Below are 22,298 nucleotides of genomic sequence, written 5' to 3' on the forward strand. Positions count from 1 at the left end.
GCACTTGTTAGACTGAGATGTGCTTTGTGCCCCACCTGCACCACTCAGTGCCCTTACAAACAGGGATAGAGAGGAAGAACTTCTCAGTCACAGGCTTCTGGGAGAGAAGTCCATCAGAGCTGCAATGTATTTTGCTTGCTGGGGCTCTCTCTTATTTGCTGCTTTGTTCTCTACAAGTGCTGTCTCACCATTGAAAAAGCCACATCTGGCTTGAAGCCACTTGAAGGAGCTTGGACAAGAGACTTCCTGCTCTGAACATTGAATTAATGGGCTTGGTCTTTTACACGAGTGAAATCCTTTCAGACTTTTGTCCATGTCAGGCTCCCAGCTCTTCTAATTAAGAGGCTTTTAACTCAGCCAGTGTTTGGGAGCTACAGTGCAGCTGGGCTTTTGATAAAAAGAGGAAATGCTAGAGGTAGGGATGTAATGAGTTGGATTTCAGCTTCAAAAAAATGTCTCAGAGAGAGAACACAACATCATCCTTGCACCACCTTTTATTTGCTGCAGGAAAGATGGGGAGACGTCAACTGCATGGGCTGCTCTAGAACTGATGGAGATGAAAATTAAAAAGTAAGGTCATCTTTACTTCTGGGGACCTTGGTGTCTCTTAGGCAGCTAGAGGGATGTTTTAGAAAACATTGCTTACTCGTGCCTTTTCTTATTCTGGCTATTTTCTACAATCCTGTCATGGCTCTTGCTTTGAAATCCCTTTTGCTTTCCACCCCTGCTGCTGTCTGGTACAGGGTGTTGCTTGTGCTGAGGCTGTATCTTTGCAAAAGGAATGGGTCTGGAAAAAACCTTCAGGAAGGTGGCCTGTAGGAGCCAATAATTATCATTCACTAGTGTGGCTGTTATTCCTCACCATAATCACCTGTAAAATATAGTCAGCATAAGAAATTTGGGTCCTTTTTTGTTTTTCTTTCAAGGCCAGCTTTGCCATTTTTACTTGAACATGAAAAGCAAGCTGGTGTTGTTTCTGACTTCTTTACTGCTTACACAGACTTGCCATCAGAAGCAAGCTGACTGTCCAGCTAATGTATAGAATCTAACTTTAGTCTCCAAATTTTGCTGTGCTGGCTCCATAACACAAAAAATGCTTGGTTGGAGGGTTTGTTTGAGAAAGAGCAAGAGAGAAAAATGTGGTCTGCTGTCTTATTTTTTATGCTTTCTTCCTTTCTTTCCACTGCTGTATTCCCCAAAGCTTGGGTCCAGCTCTGTGTCCGTTGCTTGCCAGGGGTGTTTACTTGACTAGAAACATATAATAGTACCCATTAATAGGTAGTCTTCTGCAGAGTTTAGTGTCACTTGAGCAGATATTTATTTGAAACAGAGGCGCCCTGGAAATACACTGATTTGAAAGGGGGAATGAAGTGTTCTGCTTGTTCTGTGAAGCAGAACCACCCGCTGGCTCGCAGAGCTGCAGTAATAAATGGAGTCAAATAGCGTGGGGCATAATTGCCTTCTCCTTTTGTGTCAGCTTCATATCGTTCTCACATGTGACATTCTTCCTGGCCATCATGCTCTTTATCCTCCCATTGTACCAAGAGTGCAAACAGAATTAGTTTGTTTGTTATCGTGGCATCTCTACGTGGCTTTTAATGTCTTGGAGGTTAAAAAACCCCAAGCAACCCAACCCTCAAGCCCTCTTTGTCCAGCACTGTTTAAATCTGCTCTTAGCCTGCTTGCACAGCTCACTTCTGCCCTGCAATGCAGAAAACAGGTCTGCATAAGGAGAAATCTAAAGCAATCAGTGCAACAAGGCTTCAAAAATGTGGTGGTGTTGCTGAAGAGGAGCTGTCTGGAGAAGCTGTCTGATTCCATGAGATCAGTAAGTCAGGAGGTGACTTGGTGTAGGGATGTAGGCATTTTTACAATCACAGTACTGTGCTTAAATGGGTGCTCCCATTCCTTTTTGCTTTAGGTACTTGTAAGCGATGGGAAATATTTTCTTTGGCCTCTGAAATGTCTCCATAGTTTTGTGGTTTCCTTCCTATAAAGGTGAACGTTTCAGATTAAAATTCTGTTTGGCAACTCATAAGTTCTCAAAACAGAGGCTTGAAGGCAAGGGGTCAGGAGTGTCCAGCTTATTAAATTTTTCCCAGTGTAGGAATTGTCTGACCTTTCTTTGTTACTGTAACAGCATTAAATAAAGATGTAGCTACTATTTGGAAAGTGTTAACAAGAAAATGTCAGAGGTGGAAGGCCAGACAGTGGACCTGGCTGGGAGGGGGCTGGGAGAGACATTATTCTTCTACCACTTGCACAGATTATCCTGCTATCTGCTCTCGTCCTGCTCTGGGCTTTTGGAGTTTTGATGCAGGTTTGGTGCTCAGAGGTGTGGTGCAGAAAAGCAACAAGAGGAGGAAAAGTATGTGTTATTGCCAGAGGAACCAAGACCAGAGAGGAGCAGCTCGCAGTGTTTGGGCCCCGTCTCAGCTGATATGGGACTATCACTGTGCTCTCACGCAGATTTACCTGTGTGCTTTAATATTCCCTTCCCACCCTCTTGTTTCTGCTGAAACCTTCCCTTGGTACCTGGCTTTCACCAGCAAAGAACTCGGACTGCCCTGTAGGTCTGAGGCAGGGGAGGAGAGATGGCAACAGAGCCTCCTTGCTTGGTGGAGGGTTACAGGTGTGTGGAAGGCTTAGGTACACTCATGTTGCGTACAGGGTGTTCCTACATGTGGTGTGTACCTCAGTGTGGTGTCTGACACAAACTCCCTTCCCCCCTCCGCTCACTTCATAGAACCATGGAATATTTTGTGTCAGAGGGGACTTTTAAAGGTTATCTAGTCCAGATATGGATGCTGAATGTTGTTCTTTCAACCACTGAGGCATTTAACTATATCATGTGTGGGTTGGAAGTGGAGGGTCATGTTTGACTGTGTTTTCTCTGTTTCCTGCGCCACAGCTCTTCTGTTTGGCCCTGCCCTGGGGGAAAAGACTTTGAGAAGATGGAGAACCAGAGTGGAATGCTCTTGGGATACGTCCGCTGGGAAGGAAAAGAGGAAGGGGGTCAGGAGGATGAGGTGGCTCCTCATCTTTCTCCTCCTGGCCAAATGAGCAAACTGGAAGATGTGCAGGTGGAGATGCTTGAGAAGGCAAGGGAGCTCTTCCAGCTGTGTGACAAGGATGAGAAGGGTTTTATCACCAAGGTGGACATGCAGGTGAGGGAAAAAATTCTTCCTCTGTCCTGGGAGGATCTGTAAAGTTGTGGGTGGCAGAACAGGGGACAATGTGGCATGCCTTCACTCTTGGCATGTGTGGGTGTGCATGTGGTCTCTGTCTTACTCAGATTTCTAAGACCAAACTCTGGCACAGCCAGCTGTTAGGAGCTAAAAGTCCCAGGAGGACCTTGCACCTCCAGGGAATTCCTGAGACAAGTGGGACTGCAATTCCAAATTTTTAAGGAATGCATAAAATAAAAAATGTCATGACAATTCTTACATCAAGCATGCAGTAGATAGGAAAGCTGGAGGGGAAAAAAAATCTTTGGTTTAATTAAAAAAATAAAACCTCAAACAACAACTCCCCCCCAAAAAACCGCACGATGAACAATCTATCAACCTCTCACAAAAAAAGTTGAGACAAAAAAATTATACAATCATAGCTAAAGCCCGATCCAAAAACTCACCTTAGTCCTGAACTATAATTTTGCTCTACAATAATGTGTTTTGGTGCATTCTGTTAAAAAAAGTACTTGTTAGCAAAAGCCCTGTAGTTCTTTGTGAGTTTTGTTTTGAAGGATTATCAGGAAGGTTACATGTGGATTGTTTTTCTCCTGCCCCATCTCTCCCCACATCTGTAAATAACACCTGACAGGTTCATGCTGCTTTAAATATTGACTCACTTTCTTTGGGTTGTGTGATGCCTAATTTTTATAGTTACATTAATAATTTTTTATTGCACATTTAATGGACAGTTACGAGGTTTTAGCCTACACCCCTTTGTTATTTGTTTCTTCGGGTGTCCCTCCACACTGGGTGCTCTGCCCATGTATTACCAAGGGGAATTGCTCTGCTCCCTGTCCATGTTGTGGGAGTAGTGATACAGTCCCAGAAGGCAGAAGGTGACAGAAGAAAGCTAACTCGCTGTTATGGACCGAACATTTCCCTTAGGAGCTGCAAGATTTCCTGCAAGAGCTTGGAACTGAATCCAGATACCCACAAGTCTGACCTCCCTCCCTGGCCGAAGAGATGGAGCTGTACCTGATGTGCCCAGAGAGAGCTCTCCTGGGAGCAGCAGTGGTCACAGGAGGCTGGCAGTGCCACCTTTGAGCAGGAATGGAGGGAGGCAGGCAGTGAACTAGAGGCAGTGTTTCTGTAGTGGGGGAGGAAACAGGCTGAACTTTCTCCAAACAAAATAATTCCCTCTCTGAAGTCCTGGTTGAATCATCCAGTAATGGAAAAAGTCAACATATCAATGGCTCCAGACAGGTGTTTGTGTCGTCACTCAGCTGTGCTGGCAGACTGTTGCACCCTGGGCAGGATGCAGTGCTGAAAGGGCACATTGCCGTGGGCCAGAGCTGAGGATGGCAGGGACAGTCACAAGGAAGACTTGAGCCATGCCTCAAGTTTGTTCATTCTTTTGTCTTTGCAGCAGCTCCAGAGTGAACTCCCCCTAACCCCTGAGCAGCTGGAGACAGTTTTTGACAGCTTGGAACAGAATAATAAGGGATACCTGACACCTGTGGAGTTCAGCATGGGTCTAGGTAAGGACTGTACAGAGGTAGAGGAAGGAAAAAGCCCACCTGTGACAGGATGTTTTTTGGTAAGAAAGTGCAGTGGTTCTGCTGAAGCTGCACCAGCTATGCAGGACAATGCCCCATGCTCATGTGAGCATCACTGGAGAGGGTGGGTGTGTATCCTCCTCCTGGAGGCTTTGTGCTGCCTTCTCCCACAGCTGTTACCTGCCTACCTAGTAGAGCCAGCCACAGAACATCTCCTGCTGGAGAGGGTACATGCTGTGAGCTGTGCCTGGCTATCTGATCCACAGTTGTTCATCTGCATGGAAATATGCCTCTTGGCAACAGTCTCCAGCTGGTAGCAGTGCTGTTCAAGGACATTAACACTGGCAAATAAGCCTTTATCTTCCTTTTAATGCTGTCTTTTCCAAACACTAGGAGAATACTAATCCTTGGCCAGAGTCCTCACCCAGCAGCACACGTGCTCAGCTGCCTTGTCAGCTCTCAGAAAATCTGCACCTGTCAGTGCTTTCCTTGGACATGCAGAGGTGTTAAGTGGATCAGGTCAAAGCAAGTGAACACAGGTGGTCTAGGGTTTTCAGAAGTGATGGAAGAGGCTCCTGAATTTTGCTGTCCTGATTGCTCAGGTTGTGTTTGCTCCTGGATTTCTCACAACCTGGGAGTGAGGTCTTTTTAGTGCTGCAATTTGAATGCTCAGGAACAGCCACCGTGAGAGGAGAAGTTGCAAAGTTTTCCTCTAAAAAAACCCAGTAAACTGTGTCTTGGGTCAGCCTGTTCAGGGACTGTTTTAACCCACTGAGTGCTTGCTCACTACAGCTGTTCCTGCCCTGTGCTTCTGTCCTTGTTGGCTGGTTCCATTGCTTTTGGCAGAAACAAGAGTTCTGTCGGGAGTGGGGGCTTTTCAGTCCAGCACTATGTAGCAGGTGAATGGGCACCATTTGGGCACCTTGGCATCCACAGTGCCCTCTATGTTATGACTTGGTTATTCCCAAATCTCATTGCATGAGGCATTTGTCCCATGGGCACAGCCTCAGATGGACATCATGAGGGCATCTGCCTCAGTGCCATTGCTGGGAGAGGTAGGCAAGTTTTCTCTTTGTGTAGGCAGCCTGGCTCCATGGCACTTGCTCCAGTCTAGGCAAAACACTTAATTTCTGTATTTCTTTTCTTCACGGTTATTCTTCGTGTGTTGCATCACTGAAATCCTTTTCAGACTTTTCCCCTAACTCAAGACTTTGGCCTGGCTGTCTTTTTTCTGGAGTGTGCAGCGGGGAAATCAAGGGAAGCAGTTCAAGCTGCAATCAAGTCTGCTTCTTGAGATGGCTCCTTGCTTCTTCTAGGATATCAAAACAATCTTCAGATCATTCTCCACCTCAATTTTCCCATCTGCAAAAGAGAGATAATGAGACATAATGACTCTTTCTCAAAAGCAGACCTCAAAAGTGCCTGATCTAAACCCTTCTCCTTAATTAACTGTCTGATTATCAGGTTTTAACTAAGTATCTATCTCCACACTGCAAGTTTTTTTTACAGCACATTTTAGGAGTGGGAGAGAAGCAGCTAAATTCTGGATTTATGGAGATAAGAAGAGGTAGAGTTGAATCCTCTGAAGTATAATAATGGTGAATATATTTCCCCTTAGAGTAGTGTCTTGTTCTCATCTGTGCTCTGTGAACATCCTTGACTCCTGGTCTTAGAGTTGGGAAAAGTAATTTCTGCCTTTTGAACCAAGCAGATGTATTTTGGAAAGGAAGAGTAGCTGCTGCTGAAGACCTGACTCTGTATACAAGATGAGGGCCTGTGTTTCGGATAGGATTGCTTGATCTGTTTCTTTGAGAAGAATTTGTTCCCAGCACCAGTATTTGTCACATGCCTTGCATAGCAGGATGTTCTTGTGGCATTAGCGTCTCAGCATGAAACAAAATCCAGATAGCTGGAAGCTATCCGTACGTGGGATGGGGCAGGAGGAGGTGCTTAGAGGGCGAGTTCATTCTGTTCTACACAATCCCAACAAGAGGCTGTCCTTGTGTAGCGCTTGACTCAGAATGGATGTAGCACATGAGGAGGGAGGGGTAATGAGCCCCTCCTCTCCAGTTTTTAAGCTGAGGAACTGCAGCATGGTACTATTCGGGGCCGGCACGCAGTCCCGGAGAGAGCCTGTGGGATCGGTGGCGCCTGAACCCACAGCGCCGCTCTGTGGGAGTGGAGTGACCGCTCGCCACATGCTGAGCGCCCCGGGCCGAGGGTGGCAGCTCAGATGTGAGCAGAGCCCGGCAGCCTGTGGCTGGGCTGGGAGCCAGCTTCAGCCCCAGCACTGTGGAACGGCCACTGACATCACTCAGGACGTCAGAACAGAGGCTCTTCACTGACCTGGAGCTGTATCCTACACCAGCAGCATGCAGGAGGCTTCTCATGGAGCTCTGTCAGGCTGCCATGTAAATAGCAGCGTATTAAATGACATCCAATTTGACTTTCTTTATTCTTCTTCTCTTCACCTTCCACCAGGAAAGTTAATAGGGATTGAATTGTGCCAAGGGGCTGGGAGAATGGATCACTCCAGACACGAGGAGACTTTTGAGTCAGGCTGGTCAGATGACTTGGACCCTGCAGATGATGATGAAGAGAAACGATTCTGTTCCATGATAGAGCAGCTTGGAGCAGCCCAATTGTTTGAAGAGTAAGTAGGGGAGTTGCATGGCATTGCTTCTACCTTGTTTTGGTCTTGCAGTACCAAAACTTCAAAGTACCAAAACAGACCAAAGAGGTGAACTGAGCTGCTTGTTCTCTGAAGCACTGCTTGGGATTTCTGTACTGCTGCCTTGGATTTCCAGATGCTTGGTAGCAAATGCAGTGTGGTCTGGGTTTGCTCATCGGTTACCAATTACATTTAGCTCAGTGCTTTTCGCAGTTTCCCAAATTTGAGTTCATAACACAGCTGTAAAATGGAACAGCTGGTGGCATACAAGTCCAGCCCAGGCAGCAAATGAAAAGAAGCATGGGAGGGTTAGATGAGGTAAGGAGGATGAGTGTGCTCTCTGTTGCAAAATGGTGTGTGACTGTTCACATATTTCCAGACAATCATTTGTAAGAGTCTCTGTGAAGGATCTGTGTTCAAGGAGCTGCTTGGGGCTGGGCTGATCTTGAAGAGTGTGAAAGGATAAACTGGGAAAAGGGGTGCTCCAGTGAGATGCCCTTGCATGTAGCCCCAGTAGAGTCTACTGGCCCCAGTGTCATCCAGCCTTTTTTTAGGCTTTCCAACATGAAGCATTATGCATAACTGGTTCTTACTGAGGCACACCTGCAGGGCCTGAGGTGCCCAACTGCATCTGGGCTGTCCTTCTTTTCAGGCACTGTACTCCAACTGTGTTGCCAGTTTGCAGGGAGCAGTCCAGGTTAGGGAAGGAGGTGGACAGGATTGGAGACAGAAGCTGAGAGTGATGGAGTTTGCTGCTTTCAGAGGTGCATCTGTCACAAATCAGACATTTTTTCCCCATATTTTCATTGTGATGCAAAGCACCTGCATGTTTTTAGTGCTAAACAACTTCTGTCTGGAAAATATTCTGGGAAGCTGTTATGTTTTAAACAACAGGATGACACTGTGAAAGGCCATGCTACCTTTCTGGGAAAACAGTGTCTACTGTTTATAACTCTGCTTTGACAAGCAGAAGTCTTAAAGTGGAATTATCTTGTGTTTTATTTTGACCGTTTACTGGCAGTTTTATGCAATGAGTTCAGTAGCTACTTCATGTCACAACTTTGTGCAAACCAGCTGTTTTAAAGCAGTAATATCAAACAAGATAATTGGGGTGAGAGCAGGAATCTGAAATATTTTCACTGCTTTCTCTAGAAAGAAATGGTTTAATTTACTAACAGGACTCAATATGTTCTTTTATCTAAAACATGAAGTTTTGATGAAGTGCTATAACTTTTTTAACTTGGTACAGAAAAAGAAGGCTGTCATGCAATACTGGCAGAGGAAATCAAAAGCTTTTTGGTTGGTTTGTTTTGCTTTTGTGTTTTCCCAAAGAATACTAAGGGAGACAAATACATAGGCAAAGAAAAATACCTATTTGGATACTGACTATAATTATTCTGTATCTTTCAAGGCAGTTTTTCCAAAGCGTTTCATGATCTAAAAAAAAAAAAAAGCTCTTCCCTAAAAAGAAACATGAAGTGATGTCTGCAGGCTTACAAGACACTTTGGGAATGCATAAGTTTGTAAGTGCTGTGTTCAAGTTGCCATGAATTAAATGTCAAAACAGTGTAATCATTATTGCAGGGTCAGAAAAAGACGTCTTTGGTTTTCCAGGGCTTTCTCCACTGTTATTGTATTGAGCAAATCTGCATCTTTTTTTTTGCCTCAGTTTCCAAACCTGTAAAAAAGATGAGGACAGTAGCAGCCAGCAGTACAGTCTGAGTGTAAGAAAAACACCAATGATGTGTGATGTGTGCCAAACTCTGTGTGCTGTAACAGTTTGACCATAACACAGCAAATTTGCTGAATATTCATTTCTTCAAGTCTTGATGTAGACACCAAATGTATTATTGATGAATACTTGGAAAAGCAGTCATTCCATGTTTGCTTCCTAGATTATTTTTCTTTTCTTCTTTCAGATGACTTCCTTTATTTTGACCTCACAATAGATCCCACTCCACATGCATGTTCTGTCACCGTCCAATTTCCCCCTTTGCTGTAATCGTGTAACAGAGATCATCACAGGAGAATGGCAGTTTGTCCTGAGTGCATGCTGGAGTTGGAATAACAGTCCATAAGATGACACAGTAACTCTTTTGCTTTCCTTCTCTTTTGTATGCTTGCTCCAGCCCACATGAGATTCGGGAGCTCTGGGCTCGGCTACGAAAGGAGCGTCCAGAGCTCTTATCCAACTTTGAAGAGTTTCTGTTGCGTGTTTCGTCATACATAAAGGAGGTGAATCATGAGAAGGAGTCTATGGAACAAGCACTGAAGAGGTAAGGAGGATATCATGGCCATCTGCTGCCAGGAGCCAGCTGATGCTTGGATCCTGTCTCAAATGCAAGGAGAGACTGGGTTACAGGATGCACAGATATTTCTTGCTGTAATAGAATGACTCTATCCTGGTCTGATCCCCATGGGTTTGCTCTGCATCTGTGCTCCCCCATAACCTTCAGTCTGGTTAAAATCCCACTCAATGCCACACAGCTGTTAGTAGGAATCTGTTTCCACCCTCCTCTTTCCTTTCTGTATTCTCTTTTTCTCTCCTGACCTGCATGCACCTGTCTTTTGTAGGAAGGAGTCAGATCATGATCGAGAAGTCAGGTGCCTTTATGAAGAAATGGAGCAACAGATCAAAGCAGAAAGGGAGAGGCTGGTCTGCCAGGTACCTTCTCTCTCTCTCGGCTTGAAGGCAACGTTCCTTTGGTCTGAAGTAGAGGTGGCGGCTCATCTGGCCAAGGAACAGCTCTTACTGTGCTGGGTGTTGTGCACAGCTGTGTATCTTTACCTCTGCAGGAAGCACTGAGGCATGACAGGAGTAACCTGCTCCAGAAGGAATTGCACAACAAAGAGCAGGAGCTGGAAAAAATCCTCTACCGCCAGAAGAAGGTATGGGATCCAAACCTTTTCTAACAAAGCACATCCCCTCTTCAGTCTTTCTGCTGACCTGTTTTCTGATGGACAATGGTGTTCAGTGCTGAGGGTTGGCACTAGATAATTTGGCTCTGGCTAGTGTAGTGCTCTCGTGCCTCTGAAGGTGTTGAGATGGTTTGTCAAATAATTGGTTTGTCTTCAGCTATAATGCCTTTCTGTGAATGTTTTGTGCATGCATTTTCTTACCTGCTTTGTGTTCTCTTGGCACAATCTTCCTATCAGCTGTACAATACTGGCAAGGAAGATGGGGTAAAAATTTCAAAGTTATGAGTTTGAAGCCTTTTGTCGTTGTGTAGGGAAGATGTGTATGGACATAAAAGAGACAGATTTCTCTAGTTTTTGTATTCTGGCTGCTCCAAAATGACCTGGAATGAACAGTTCTGTGACACTTAGAGGTACATATTGTACACTTGCATTTGGGCACTTGATGACATACTGATTAATCAGTCACATAAAAGATCAAAGCACAAGCTTTCCTTTAGCCTGCCATCCTGGGCATGGACATTTGTATGGGATGGTCCATTCCAGATGTCTTTTTTCACTTGGTATCTCAAGAACTGAGATGTGACCCCCACAGAAACAAGTCATGGCAGGTACCAGCAAGATGCTGGAGACTGGGGGTATCCCAGTTGGATACCTAGCTGTGATGTGGATGAAACAGCACTTCTTTGAAATCACCAGCTCATTGTGCAGCAGCTGGAAAGGCCAGCACAACTGAGGTGCCATCAGGAAGGATATCAAGAATAAGATAGAGGATGTATTTTTCCTGCTGCCCACATCTTCGATGTGCCTCATTTAGTGTGTGCAGTTCTGGTCTCCTCTAATTCTACTGTGTCCTTCTCAAGTATGAAGGTACAGAGTGCTAATATGATTGAGCAAACAGAAAATTTGCCTTAGGAAGAGAAACCAGGAAAGTTTAGACTTGGTTTTGGAGAGAAGGGAACTGAGGGAAGAGACATGTGAGATTTATGAAGTCAGAAAAGTGATGGATAAGGTCCACACAAAACTGTTATTCCCCAAATCCTGCAACAGCAAAGGTGAGGGACACTCAATGAGACCAGTATGAATTTGATTTAGAAGAACACACTTCTTTATACAGAGACTAGTGCTGGATTTTTGGCCACAGGAGGCAGGCAATATCAGCAGTTCAAAAATGAATTGGACAAACAAATGGACAATAGGCTTGTAAATATTCATTGAAAGGAGGAACAGTCAGAGGTGTGGCCTCTAACATCCCTAGTCCAGGGACCTTAGATGGGAAGGCTGTATGAGGGGAATGGACCATAGTTAGGAGCCCAGGCATGCACTTCCTAGGTAGCATCTCCTCTCGCTGAGGGTCAGGGCAGAACACTTGGGCTGCATGTACACTTTCTGTTACTCAAATGGTCATTTCTGGTGCTCTTAACTCTTGAGGCTTGTACTGAGCTGTGTGGATAATCGGGTCCCTCTTGTGGCCTAAGACCAGTACTGTGATGGTGCTATTCCACAGTATCACTTTCAAGGACAGACCACATAAACGGGAGAGTTGTACGTGATGGAGATTTCATAGGGAGGGGCAGGTGTGCTTTATTTAAAGCCTGTTCCTTGGCTTATTGCAAGATCCAAAGGCTGTAAGCAGGGGTTGCTGGTTTTTAGTCTCAGCTCCACTGCTCAGCATATGTAGTCTTGCTGAAATATTCCCCAGTGTCCACAGGCCTGGAGGACTCCAGACAAAGCTGGGTGTGGCTTGCTCTTCTAGCCTCAGTGGGGAGATATAGGTAGGGCTTGTGTTTCAAGGAAGCTAGGAAAGGTCAGATCCATTCATTCCTGCTCTTGACTGTTGTACATGTGTGCTGGCAGAGAGGAGGGTGGTAGCAAGAAAAAAAAAAAAATCTTCTGCCATGGTGTGCTGCTTTATCTTTCTTTTGAGAGGGAAAGAAAGTAGGCTGAGAGAAAAGGCAGGCTGAAGGTGTAAATGTGGAGGCTGACTCTGCCACCTGCTACCCTGATCAGACCTGATTTCTGGTGCTTCTATAAGCATGGATTGCATACTTTTATTTTGGGCTCTGAGTTCTCAGATGGGTACTGCAGTTTCTATGTAGCAGCAGCTTCAGCAGAGGGCCCTGGTTAGCCAGTGTGGCTGGCTGGATGCTGCAGTGTCAGTATGATCTCCCTTGGAATGCCCTACTTGTCATCTGAGATGGGCAGCTTTGGTGGCTCCCTGTGACTCTTTCCCAGCCTATGCCAGCCGTCTGTAAGGAATTGAGTCACTGGCTGAGTACACGGCAGCAGGCTTTGAACTTCCCAAATCAGGCTCTGTTAGTTGTGCTGCGGGCTTGTGCTGCCTAGAGTGCAGCTGTGCCGTGGTGGCATTTAAACAACATCTCTAGCCCAAGGTCCTGTCTCCAGCAGTAGTAAAGGCCACCCAATCACTTCACTTTCCAGGTGTAGTGTGAGATGCCCCTAGTACCTCAAGATATCCTCCTCTCAGCTGCCACGGGCTCAGGAAAGCCCTAAACCAGAGGATTCATTTCAGCAGCTGTGCTTAATAAGTCCCAACAGACACAGTCCTGCTTCCATCCAAATTTTTCCAGTCCACCTTTGACCCTCATTTGCACTGTGATTCCTACAGTACCTGACAGCATCAGGCTCCTCATGCTGCCTGAAGCACTTCTTCAGCTGTGCCTAATTGCATTGCTTGGTTCCCCAGTGCTGGTGTGATGAGAGAGAATTCCTTCCAGTTCATCTTCCTGATGCTGCTGGTGGCCCTGTAGACTTAAGTTGTGTTTACCCCCTTCTACCTCAATATTTACATATGCTTTTTCAGCTTGTTTTTTAGTTGTGATTGCAGCACAAACCGCTTCCTCTCTGTGTTTAACTCCTCCTCATCCTCCTCCTCTCCCACTGCAGCTGGAACATCAGCTACAATCACTGAACTCGGAGCAGCTGGAGACCCGTGTACAGAATGAAAGGCTCCGGCACCTGAATGAAAACCTGCTGGAAGAGCTGGAGAAAAGCAAATGGGAGCTGGAGGCAGTGAAGGGACAATTACAGAAGCTCCAGAAGGAGGCTCAGCTTGAGCAAGAGCAAAAGGACAGGTGGGGAAGGGCAGGAAAGGGTGGGTGTTGGGGCAAAGACACAGAGAAGGAAAGGTGGCCAAGCAGTTAAAGAATAAGTATCCCTAGTTAGGAGCCTTGGTGTCATTAGAGGATTGCCTGTCTCTTTTTGGCAAAAAGGAGAAACATCCCAATGGTCTTATGGGCCTAAACAGAGAGTGATACTGCTACCTCTTGCCTACCTTTTGTGGGAAATGAATATGTTCTAGAAAATCAGTACAAAAATACAGATGTTCCTCAGCCTAAAGGAGGCTTCTTCCAGTTCACCATCACCTCTATAATGCTCTTGTTAAAGATCCTCTTCTAATCACTTGTGTTCTCATTTCTGGGTTATATCTAATAATACATATATAAAACATTGGAATGTTTCAGATCCAGATGGCAGTAAGCATGCTCCCCATCTTTAGCAGCTGAGGAAGTGGAGAGGATGAATTGCCTGCTCTCATGTTGGAGGAGAGCTGTGGTACAACCCAGCCATCCCAGCTCCCAGAGCAGTGCTGTTTCCTCTGAATTCTCCTAGCATAGAGCAGGCCCTTATCTTTGAGTGCCCCTGAGAGAGGGATGTTTTTATTTTCTCTCCCATTAATTTATTTCCCCTTTTTAAAATGCCTTTTGCTCAGGGATGTGTTTAGAGTCTCCAAGAACATGCAGAAGGAGAAACAAAGCCTCCTTCGGCAGCTGGAGCTCCTCAGGTGAGAACTGGGGAAGGCTGGAGGGAAATGCCAAGCTCTTATGCCTGTAAGGGGCGGAGGTTTCAGTATTGCACTTGTTTCTCCCACGGAAAGCTACAGGATTGTATTCAAGCAGTGTTTAAACTCTGCTTGTTTTTCTGGGTCCAGACAGAGTTGTGCAATTTGGCCAGCTCTGGCACATTACAGACTATGTTATTTCATTAGATAATCCCTCCTCTGGAGGAATTTTGTCTTTCCTGCTGGCTAAGGCAACCATGTAGAGCCCTTTACCTCAGCTGGGTTACATGGAAATCCCAACATGTCTGGCCATAAATAACATTTTTATCTCTGTTCCCAAGCTCTCTTTCTGTTCTCACTTTCAAGTGTTGGGGTTTACTTCATTTTTCATAAGCATCTCATTGTGTCTTTCCTGTGTCTTCCTTTTGAGCAGGGAAATGAACAAGAAACTTCGAGATGAGCGAGATGCTTTTGAAGCCAAGAAGCTGGTTAGTCTAAGAAAGAAAACCCTAATTCCCAACCACCCTCCTTTCATCTGCTGCTGTTGCTGTCACCACTCGGGGGCCTGTCACTTCCACGGGGGACAATGACAAGAGCTCATGGGCCTGGTGTTGTGCTTAATACAGACTTTGCAGCACCTCTGTGTCCCTGCTGGAGGCAGGCTCTGCTCATTGCTGCTGCCAGCTGCCCGGGTTTAACCCAAGGCACATTGGCTGGGGACTGTCACACAGCCCTGTGCAGGGCTGCAGTGGGTGCTGCCTGCTGCACACGTGGGGTCTGTGTGTTGTGCCAGGTACTGGGCACATGCAAGGGAGGGAAAGAAGCTGGATGCATCCTGGAGCTGGGTGGTGAGGAAGAAGATGGATTCCCAGATGTGCTGCTGGTTGACTGGCATGGAGTGGCACAGGAAGGTTTTGGATTTTTTCTGACCCCCTGAGTTTGTAGCAGATGTTTTCAAAGGTTTCTCTGGGGCAGCTCCCCATTCCTATGAGCTCTGCTGGGTACAGCAGTGAGCCTTGTGTCAGAGAACCAGGAGAAAGCAGGATCTCTCTCATCTGGAACTGTCAATCTGGCCTTTCCCAGTCACCAAGATAAGCACAGTGGTCTATTTTTACTTCTTATTATTTTTTCATTAAAAAGTTTTTGTATTCCCAAATGTCACTTGCACAGCTGCTCTGTCCTCTTGGACCCATCCCTGCCACCATGTCTTTGCCTGCTCTGCCACCATGCCCCATGTGCAGATCTGGAAGTAGGTGACTTGCAGGAAGGACAGGCAGTGATAGAATGTGAGAGCCTTTCTGACTGGTGTGTAAGGGACTGTGGAAGGAAACACAGGGATTGTGCCCAGATAGGAGACAAAATGCCCTGCTCTATCCAGAGGCTGGAGTTCTCCAGGTGGAGAGCTGTATAAAATAATGTCAGTAACAATTTTGGATAGAGGTGACGTGTGTGTGTTTCTGAAATCTGGAGGATTTTTTTTTCTTCAGTCTTGATTTTTAAAGCTGCTAACTATGTGTGTGTACACCAGAGCTTCCTGCTCCCTCTTGGAAAAGCCATAAACACAATCACTCTAGCAGAGTCCAGTGCAAGCAGGCAAAGAAAATGGTTTCTTCCCCTCTTTCCATGTGTTGTGCTTCATCAGCTTGTGGGTTCCTATGGGCGGGCAGGTGGCCTGTGGAGACCACTCAGGTATGTACCTCTGTGTGTGCAAAGCTTGTCTGCTTCTCCTCTATTCTCTTCTCCCGTTCCCTTGCTAAGACCTGCTGCTGCAGGTGGACCCAAGAGAGAGCCTAGCAGAGAGAGTCATAGCACAGAAGGGGCTGCTTTCTCCCTTCTCCTGGCACTGGCAGCAGGGAATGAGGTGCAGGGTGAACTCCTCCTACCACCATTGCTCATCTACCAAGGCTGTGTCTTGCTGGGCAGTTGAAGCCTGTACTGGAGTAAGGTTTTTTTTTTCCTTTGGCCACTCTCATTTCAGCCTGCAGGGAAGCAGGGCTCCAAGGGCTTGCAGAGATGCTGCTATCATCATACACCTGCAGAAGATCTGCTCTCCAGCCTGTCTCACAGTAAGGGGGAGAGAAAATGGCAGTATTTCCCTGCAGAAGCAAAAAGGAGAGTCCAGCCTTCTGATGGGGATCCCTAGTGTGCGACACACTCTGCCAGACACTATCAGTGCTTTTACAGGCTAAAAAGAAACCCAAGGCCTTAATACCCTCTCTTAGTGCTGGGAAGAGTTATTTCCATGAAATTAAGGTGTGGTGAACAGAGGTTCTTTCATAGCAAAGATTTTGAAGTGGTTGGAAGGAGGAGTTGGGCTATATGTGGCTGATAGCACCCAGTCACTGCTCCTTTGCTCTTCTCAGTTCCCAGCTTAATACCTTGCTCTTCATAAGAGTTTCTGGCCTTTCCAGGGTGGGCAGACCCTGGCCCCGCTGCACTGTGGGGCACTCTCTTGTCCCAGATGAGAGGCTGGGTCACAAATAATGATATATGGCTATTTCTGCCTATGTGCAAACCACTGATGGGTATTTTTAAGACCCAGGGGTTCCAGGTTCAGTTTCACACCCATGACCCATCTGGCTGTGGAGTTATGCTTGCATGCTTTATGTTAACAGAGCAAATTTCATGTCTGCTCATCATGAAGAGTGGTTTTGGTACTTTGACTATATTTGACGTGTATTTTTATTTCAGTGGTAAACCAGAATCTTTCCCATCCAAAATGCTTGTACATGTGCTGTTGTGGAATCCTTGTCATTGTGTGTTACACAGCTGTGATGTCGCATCTGTCCCTTTATCATCCCAGTGAAAAGCCAAATGTTACACAAACCTGGCAGGCCAATAAAGCATGGCAGAACCAATGGCAAAACATGCCCCCTTTGTTCCTCCTTTCTTACCTGAGTACGTGCTCTGCAGGCTGTTCCCTCTCCAGGTAAGGTGCCAGAGCAGATTGTGTGGGAGTCCTTTTGCTCCACAGGTGACTTGAAGGTTGTGAGTCTGCTCCAGTGGCCTGTGACACAATTTCCTTCTTTCTGTGTGGCTAGAGGGTGCCCTCGAGTGAAGCTGCTCAAACACTGAAAACTTCCTCTTCTGTCCCTGCTGGAGAACCACTGGTTGTCTGTACCACAGCCTGGCTGTGTTGACTGGAGTGTTGTTATACACTTGGGGGTCGTTTGCCTTGGAAGATTTGTGCTCCCCACTTGTGAGCCTCTCAGTGCTGGATTGTTGCTGTGGCTGGAGGTTCTCTTGAATATCAGTTATATATGTAAAAAATGTTTTGTTCTTTCCCTGCAAAGTTCCTAAGTGGGTCAGGCCCTTTGTGGAGCCCAGTGTCTCCTTTTGTTAGACTGCATTGCAGTAAAGGTGTTCTGGGAGTACTGACCAACAGAACAGCTTCTTAATTTTTTTTGCCTTTTAAAATAAGCCTTCAGTAAGGGTTATTGAAGAAATAATCTTTGTAGTCCTCCGGGCTGTGGGAAGCATGAAGGAAGGCCTGTCCAGAGCTGCCTGCAGGTGTTTGGTCAGTTCAAAACTGCTGTGAGAAGCAGATCTGGCAGACTGCAAACCCTTATTTCTCCACCTTTTCCCCCAGAAATAACTTGTAAGGACGTGTTAGAAATCTTCAGATTCGCAGACTGAATGCATCTCCCTTTCCCCCAGTGCCAATGCAATGGACACCTTTCCATGCTGTCTCTCACTTCATGTTTTGTGTGTGTGTGGCCAGAGCAGTGACTCTGCTGGGAATGGCAAAGCTGCTTGTATGGGGGGGAAGAGGGTTGGGAGAGAAGTTGTCCCGCTTCCTCCTTCTCTGGGGAGCTGGTAAATACTGGCTGTAGGAAGTGTTCAGTCTGAGGTAAGTAGGAGGAAAGCATGGAGAGAAATGTTGCTGTAAGGCAGAGCATGTGCATCACCCTTTGCAGAGCTACCTCCTTCCTTTCCTGTGGTTTGTGTGCAGCTCTAGGTGAGTACAGGTGGAGGAAGGGTACTAGTGTCTTCTGAGGAAGGGGCAATTGGTCTGTCCTGCAAAACATCAGCATAAGAAAGAGGCAGGTGGGAAAGAGAGATTCAGCTGTGAGACCAAGTGGAGAACCAGCCATAGAAATAACTCAGGCTGGCTAGAGGAAGAATTCAGTTTGGGGCATCACCAATTTTGATGGATTTAAAACTGAAGGAGAAAGCAGCAACAGTGATGGCTTCTTGCAGGAATTAAATTATCTGAACCAAGAAAAGCAAGCCCTGTGCTCACCTCTTGGAGCCTTCTAGTTAGGCACTACCACTGCACAGTGTGGGGCTGCCAGGGCTCCAGCCTTGCCTCCCGAGTGCTCTACAGAGGTGGGGAGTGGTTGAACTGGGGCTGCAATCACATTCTTCATTCCTTCTCTTTTCAACTTGCAGGTGCCTCAGAACCAAAAGCCCCTGCTGAAGAAAGAGTCAGTGCTAGGCAGTTCCCTGCTGGAGGACAAGCCTGTCAAACGGTTAGATGGGCGTTGTGTCGTGTCCATGGTGTCAGCCCGTGCCCACTGCAGTACCCTGTCGTCAAGCTGTGTCCTGTGTCTGGTTCTCCCACCTTGGTGCTGGCTGGTTTTGGGAGCATGGTGGGGGGTGCAGTTTTTCTGTGGCTCTAGCTGTCTCCTGGCATCGGGTGGTGTTGGCTCAGCATGAAGCTGAGGATACTGTTCACTAATTTCCACAGGGAGGTGGCCTCGCTGCTGCTTCTGCCTGCAGCAAGGGGGGGGAGCAAATCTAAATCTCACCAGAAAGTTTGGGACTGTTCACAGGCTGGGAGTCACAAAGACTGCCTCTCTCTGAGTCAGACAGCTCTTTGAAATGACTGAATCAACTCCCAAGTGTTCCAGTTCATCCTCAGGCACAAATCCTGTCCGCTGGTGCCTCATGCCAGAGTTCATATCCCCGGGGCATGGGAGAGGGCAGGAATTGCACACGGGTTGGGTTCTTTCTGGCAGCTGAAAGCCTCGAGGAGAGGACCTGGCTCCAGATGGGTTCATCTTGCCCATCTCCCTCTACACCTATGCAGGTGCTCACCTGGTACACCAGGCCTCCCTTCAGCCAGGGCAGGCAACACGTCTTTGTGGCCAAGGCCTTTTCTTTTTTTTTTTTTTCCACTCTACGTGCAGAATATACAGTGACCTGGCTTGGAGCTGGATCTCACAACTGCTGGCCCCAAACAAGTTTTAAAGGCAGCACGTTCCTCTGTTTCTTACCAGGTCTCTGCAGAAAGTTCCATTGCTCCCCAGTTTCTCCTGGTGCCAGCCAGAGACACAGGTCTAGGCTCAGTTTCTTCCAGCTTCAACTCACCTTTAATGCTTGCAATTCTGGTAGTGGCACTTAAGAATTTAGCTCCAGGCTCCTTGGCTCATGGACTGATGGAAAACCAGGCGGACTGTGGAGGAGGGGCTGATTCTTGAGCCCAGGTGAGAGGTTGCTCGGATAGGTCTGAGGCAGAGCTCTTTCATGGTTGTGTGACTGACACCCACTCAATATCCATCAAATCAGATAACCAACTTTTCCCATCTTCCTCCCCAATTCTTTCTTGCAAAGATCCTTCTAACTGCTACTGGCATAAACCCACTGGAAAGGCTTAACAGCTGGAGAAGTTTGGCAATGAAGGTGATCACAGAAGAAGGGGAGAAGTAGTTGTTGGTCCTGTCTCTGTCCCAGCGCTGTGTCACACCACATTGCTTGAGAAACATGAAAAGAAATCCACTGGATCTGGGGTCACTGTTCAGAGTTTTGTGTTTGTCCCTTTGCCCCTACTAAAGAGGCTTTTGAGGGCCCTCATTGTGTGACTTTGCCAGCCCTGGGAGCTGGGCACCATTCCCCTGGGACTATGTGTCCATTTTCAAGAGAGAACAGTTCTAGCTGGCCTGGCTCTGGACTTGCATTTGGGGCAGATGCAGGGAGGGAAACCAGGAATGTGAGCTCCCTTTCATGGAAAAAAGTGTAGGCATGGCAGCAGGTGAATTTTGCAACCCAGATGAAATGTACTTGCTGGAGTGAGAAAGAATAGCCTTGATTCCTGCACTAATAGCAAGAGAAAAATGTTGCAGGGTGGGGTGGGATGTCCTGCCTCTGAAGACACTGAGTGTAGTAAGCTCTGGTCACTCTAATTTGCTTCGAAATGCAATCTGCTGCCCAGTGAAATCAATGGAGATATCTGTGGTGGATAAATCCCTCTGGTTGAGTTCTAGGTCTTCTCACTCCTTGTCTAATTCTTTAACAGTGGAAAACCAGTGATGCTGCCTTGTTCCTCAGCAATAATTCCAATAGTTTAAATTGGTTATTCTAGATGTTCTTTTGAAGGTTGTTCCTCTACCTACCATGTCAGCTCTACCCTCAGTGAGCAAGGTGCATCAGCCTGCTCTTGTGTGGGCACAGTCTGTTACTTCTTTTTGTATTGTATTTAGTAACAAAAATACAGGGGTAATTGTTACTTTTTTTTAAAAAAAAAAAGAAAGGTTTTCATTTTGCTACTTTTATATGCTTTGCTTCATTTTTTTCACTACTGGGGAAGTGGAAGGCAGAAAACTCTTGAAAAATCCAAAGTGGCAATTTTTATTAAAATTAATGACATATTTGTCAGTACATATGAGTACAGCACAGCTCTGGTGAGCTGTCTCTCTTTCCTTAGGGGAGCCACCAATGTCTTAGTCACAGGGAGTATGGGGAGTGAATATATGGAGTTCCTGCAAGAGCTTTATATGCACTAATTGGATTGTGTTGGTTATTTGGGAATTTGCAACCTCCTTCTTTCCCTATCTCCTCACCCCCTCCCACCCTACCTGTGCTGCCTGTGGGCTTTAATACAGACAACTGGCCTCTGCGGACCCTCCCTTCACCTTCCCAGTGGATGTGGCAGTGGAAGAACCCAACAGAAAGAACTGTAAATACTTCCCAGGCAATGGGGTATGGATGAAGACAGGAGAAGGAGGCAGCACAAACTTTGGAGAGAGCAGCAGAGATGAGGAGAGATGGCCCTTGGCAGCAGATCCTGAGTGGTTTAAGATGACTTGGAAGGGTGACTCTGACTGCAGAAGAAATGCAGATGGCTTGGATGCTGCTCCGCTGCCTCCTCGAGCACAGCCTGTTGGCACCGAAACCAGGGTGAGTGCACTTACCTGGGGTTATTCCTTAAACACCTGTGCTAGGGCCTTGAGGGTGTTTGACTGTCTTCCCATCTAACTCCAGTTCCATAGGTTTATAGTGCCGGGGTCCAATGCCTAAATCAAAGCACCACCTGCAACTGTGCTCTTCAAAACCTCATCCCTTTTTTCCATTGCAGCTCCCAGCACTGGAACGAGCCAGCTGTTTCCCAGATCGCATCTTTAAAGTGGTGTTTGTAGGGAATTCTGGTGTTGGGAAGAGTTCCTTCATCCACCGCTTCTGCTATGACAGGTTCCTGGCTGAGCTCAACGCAACCATTGGTAAGTAATAGCGTGCCTGGCTCATCTGGATAAGGAAGGTGGGAAAGTCAGCCTGGGCAAGTGTTTTTTTGCCTGTATTATAGCCCAGATAGAGGTAAAGCTGGTCCCTCTCCCGATATTGAATCAATCTGGCAATTTCCCTGAACTAAATGGAGTTGGCCTGGCTATTGTAATGGTGAGCTGCTCTCGCCCCATACTACCTTACAGTCATTGTTACCTTCCCGACAGGTATCGATTACCAGGTGAAGAGTTTGATGGTGGATAACACCCAGGTTGCCTTACAGCTGTGGGATACAGCTGGACAAGAGAGGTAAGATTTCTGCCAGGCTCAGTGGAGGAAAGGGAAAGAGTACATGCAGCTGGTTTCTGTCCCTGGGAAAACTGTCAGCTTCAGAAGGACCAGACAGGTTCATGACAGCTATTCCAGTGCTGAACCTGCAGCAAAGGTCTGCTTTAGAGATTTCTAGAAGCTGTGGCTGTGAAGCAGGGCTCGGGGATATCGCTCTGAGGATTGACAGAAAAGTAGTTTTCCATGTGTCTGACCTGCATGCTTGTGGCTCCAAGCAGTCTGTCCATAGATGTATTCCATGGGGTTCAAAGGGTGGAAAGGACTGTGAACCTTTGCAGATCTGATTCAGCTGTCAAAGCCAGCTGAATTAGCATGACCCGTGGGGAAGGTGATTTGAACTACCCTGCTGGACTCTATCAGTGAGGTTATCAACCCCTTTCACATTCACCCCT

The 22,298-nt window shown here is 46.7% G+C and overlaps 1 protein-coding gene across 2 annotated transcripts in view; it reads left to right on the plus strand.

The window, feature by feature from the left end:
- The first annotated feature begins 502 nt into the window (after positions 1-502).
- Positions 503-22,298, plus strand: part of CRACR2B (calcium release activated channel regulator 2B) — a 29,383-nt gene continuing 7,587 nt past the window's right edge. The window contains exons 1-14 of one of the 2 annotated variants that reach the window (XR_002043673.3): positions 503-570; positions 2,912-3,167; positions 4,600-4,711; positions 7,211-7,382; positions 9,530-9,676; positions 9,975-10,065; positions 10,197-10,289; positions 13,224-13,411; positions 14,050-14,121; positions 14,552-14,606; positions 18,511-18,590; positions 20,943-21,237; positions 21,416-21,557; positions 21,786-21,867. Coding sequence is in view for 1 of the 2 variants with exons in the window: in XM_019281026.3 (XP_019136571.3) it covers positions 551-570; positions 2,912-3,167; positions 4,600-4,711; positions 7,211-7,382; positions 9,530-9,676; positions 9,975-10,065; positions 10,197-10,289; positions 13,224-13,411; positions 14,050-14,121; positions 14,552-14,606; positions 18,511-18,590; positions 20,943-21,237; positions 21,416-21,557; positions 21,786-21,867 (1,805 nt within the window). In the remaining variant the exon portion in view is untranslated. The remainder of the gene's footprint in view (positions 571-2,911; positions 3,168-4,599; positions 4,712-7,210; positions 7,383-9,529; positions 9,677-9,974; positions 10,066-10,196; positions 10,290-13,223; positions 13,412-14,049; positions 14,122-14,551; positions 14,607-18,510; positions 18,591-20,942; positions 21,238-21,415; positions 21,558-21,785; positions 21,868-22,298) is intronic. The other variant, XM_019281026.3, reaches the window with a different exon arrangement.

Source organism: Corvus cornix, chromosome 5, assembly GCF_000738735.6.
Source record: "Corvus cornix cornix isolate S_Up_H32 chromosome 5, ASM73873v5, whole genome shotgun sequence".
NCBI classification, from domain to species: Eukaryota; Metazoa; Chordata; class Aves; order Passeriformes; family Corvidae; genus Corvus; species Corvus cornix.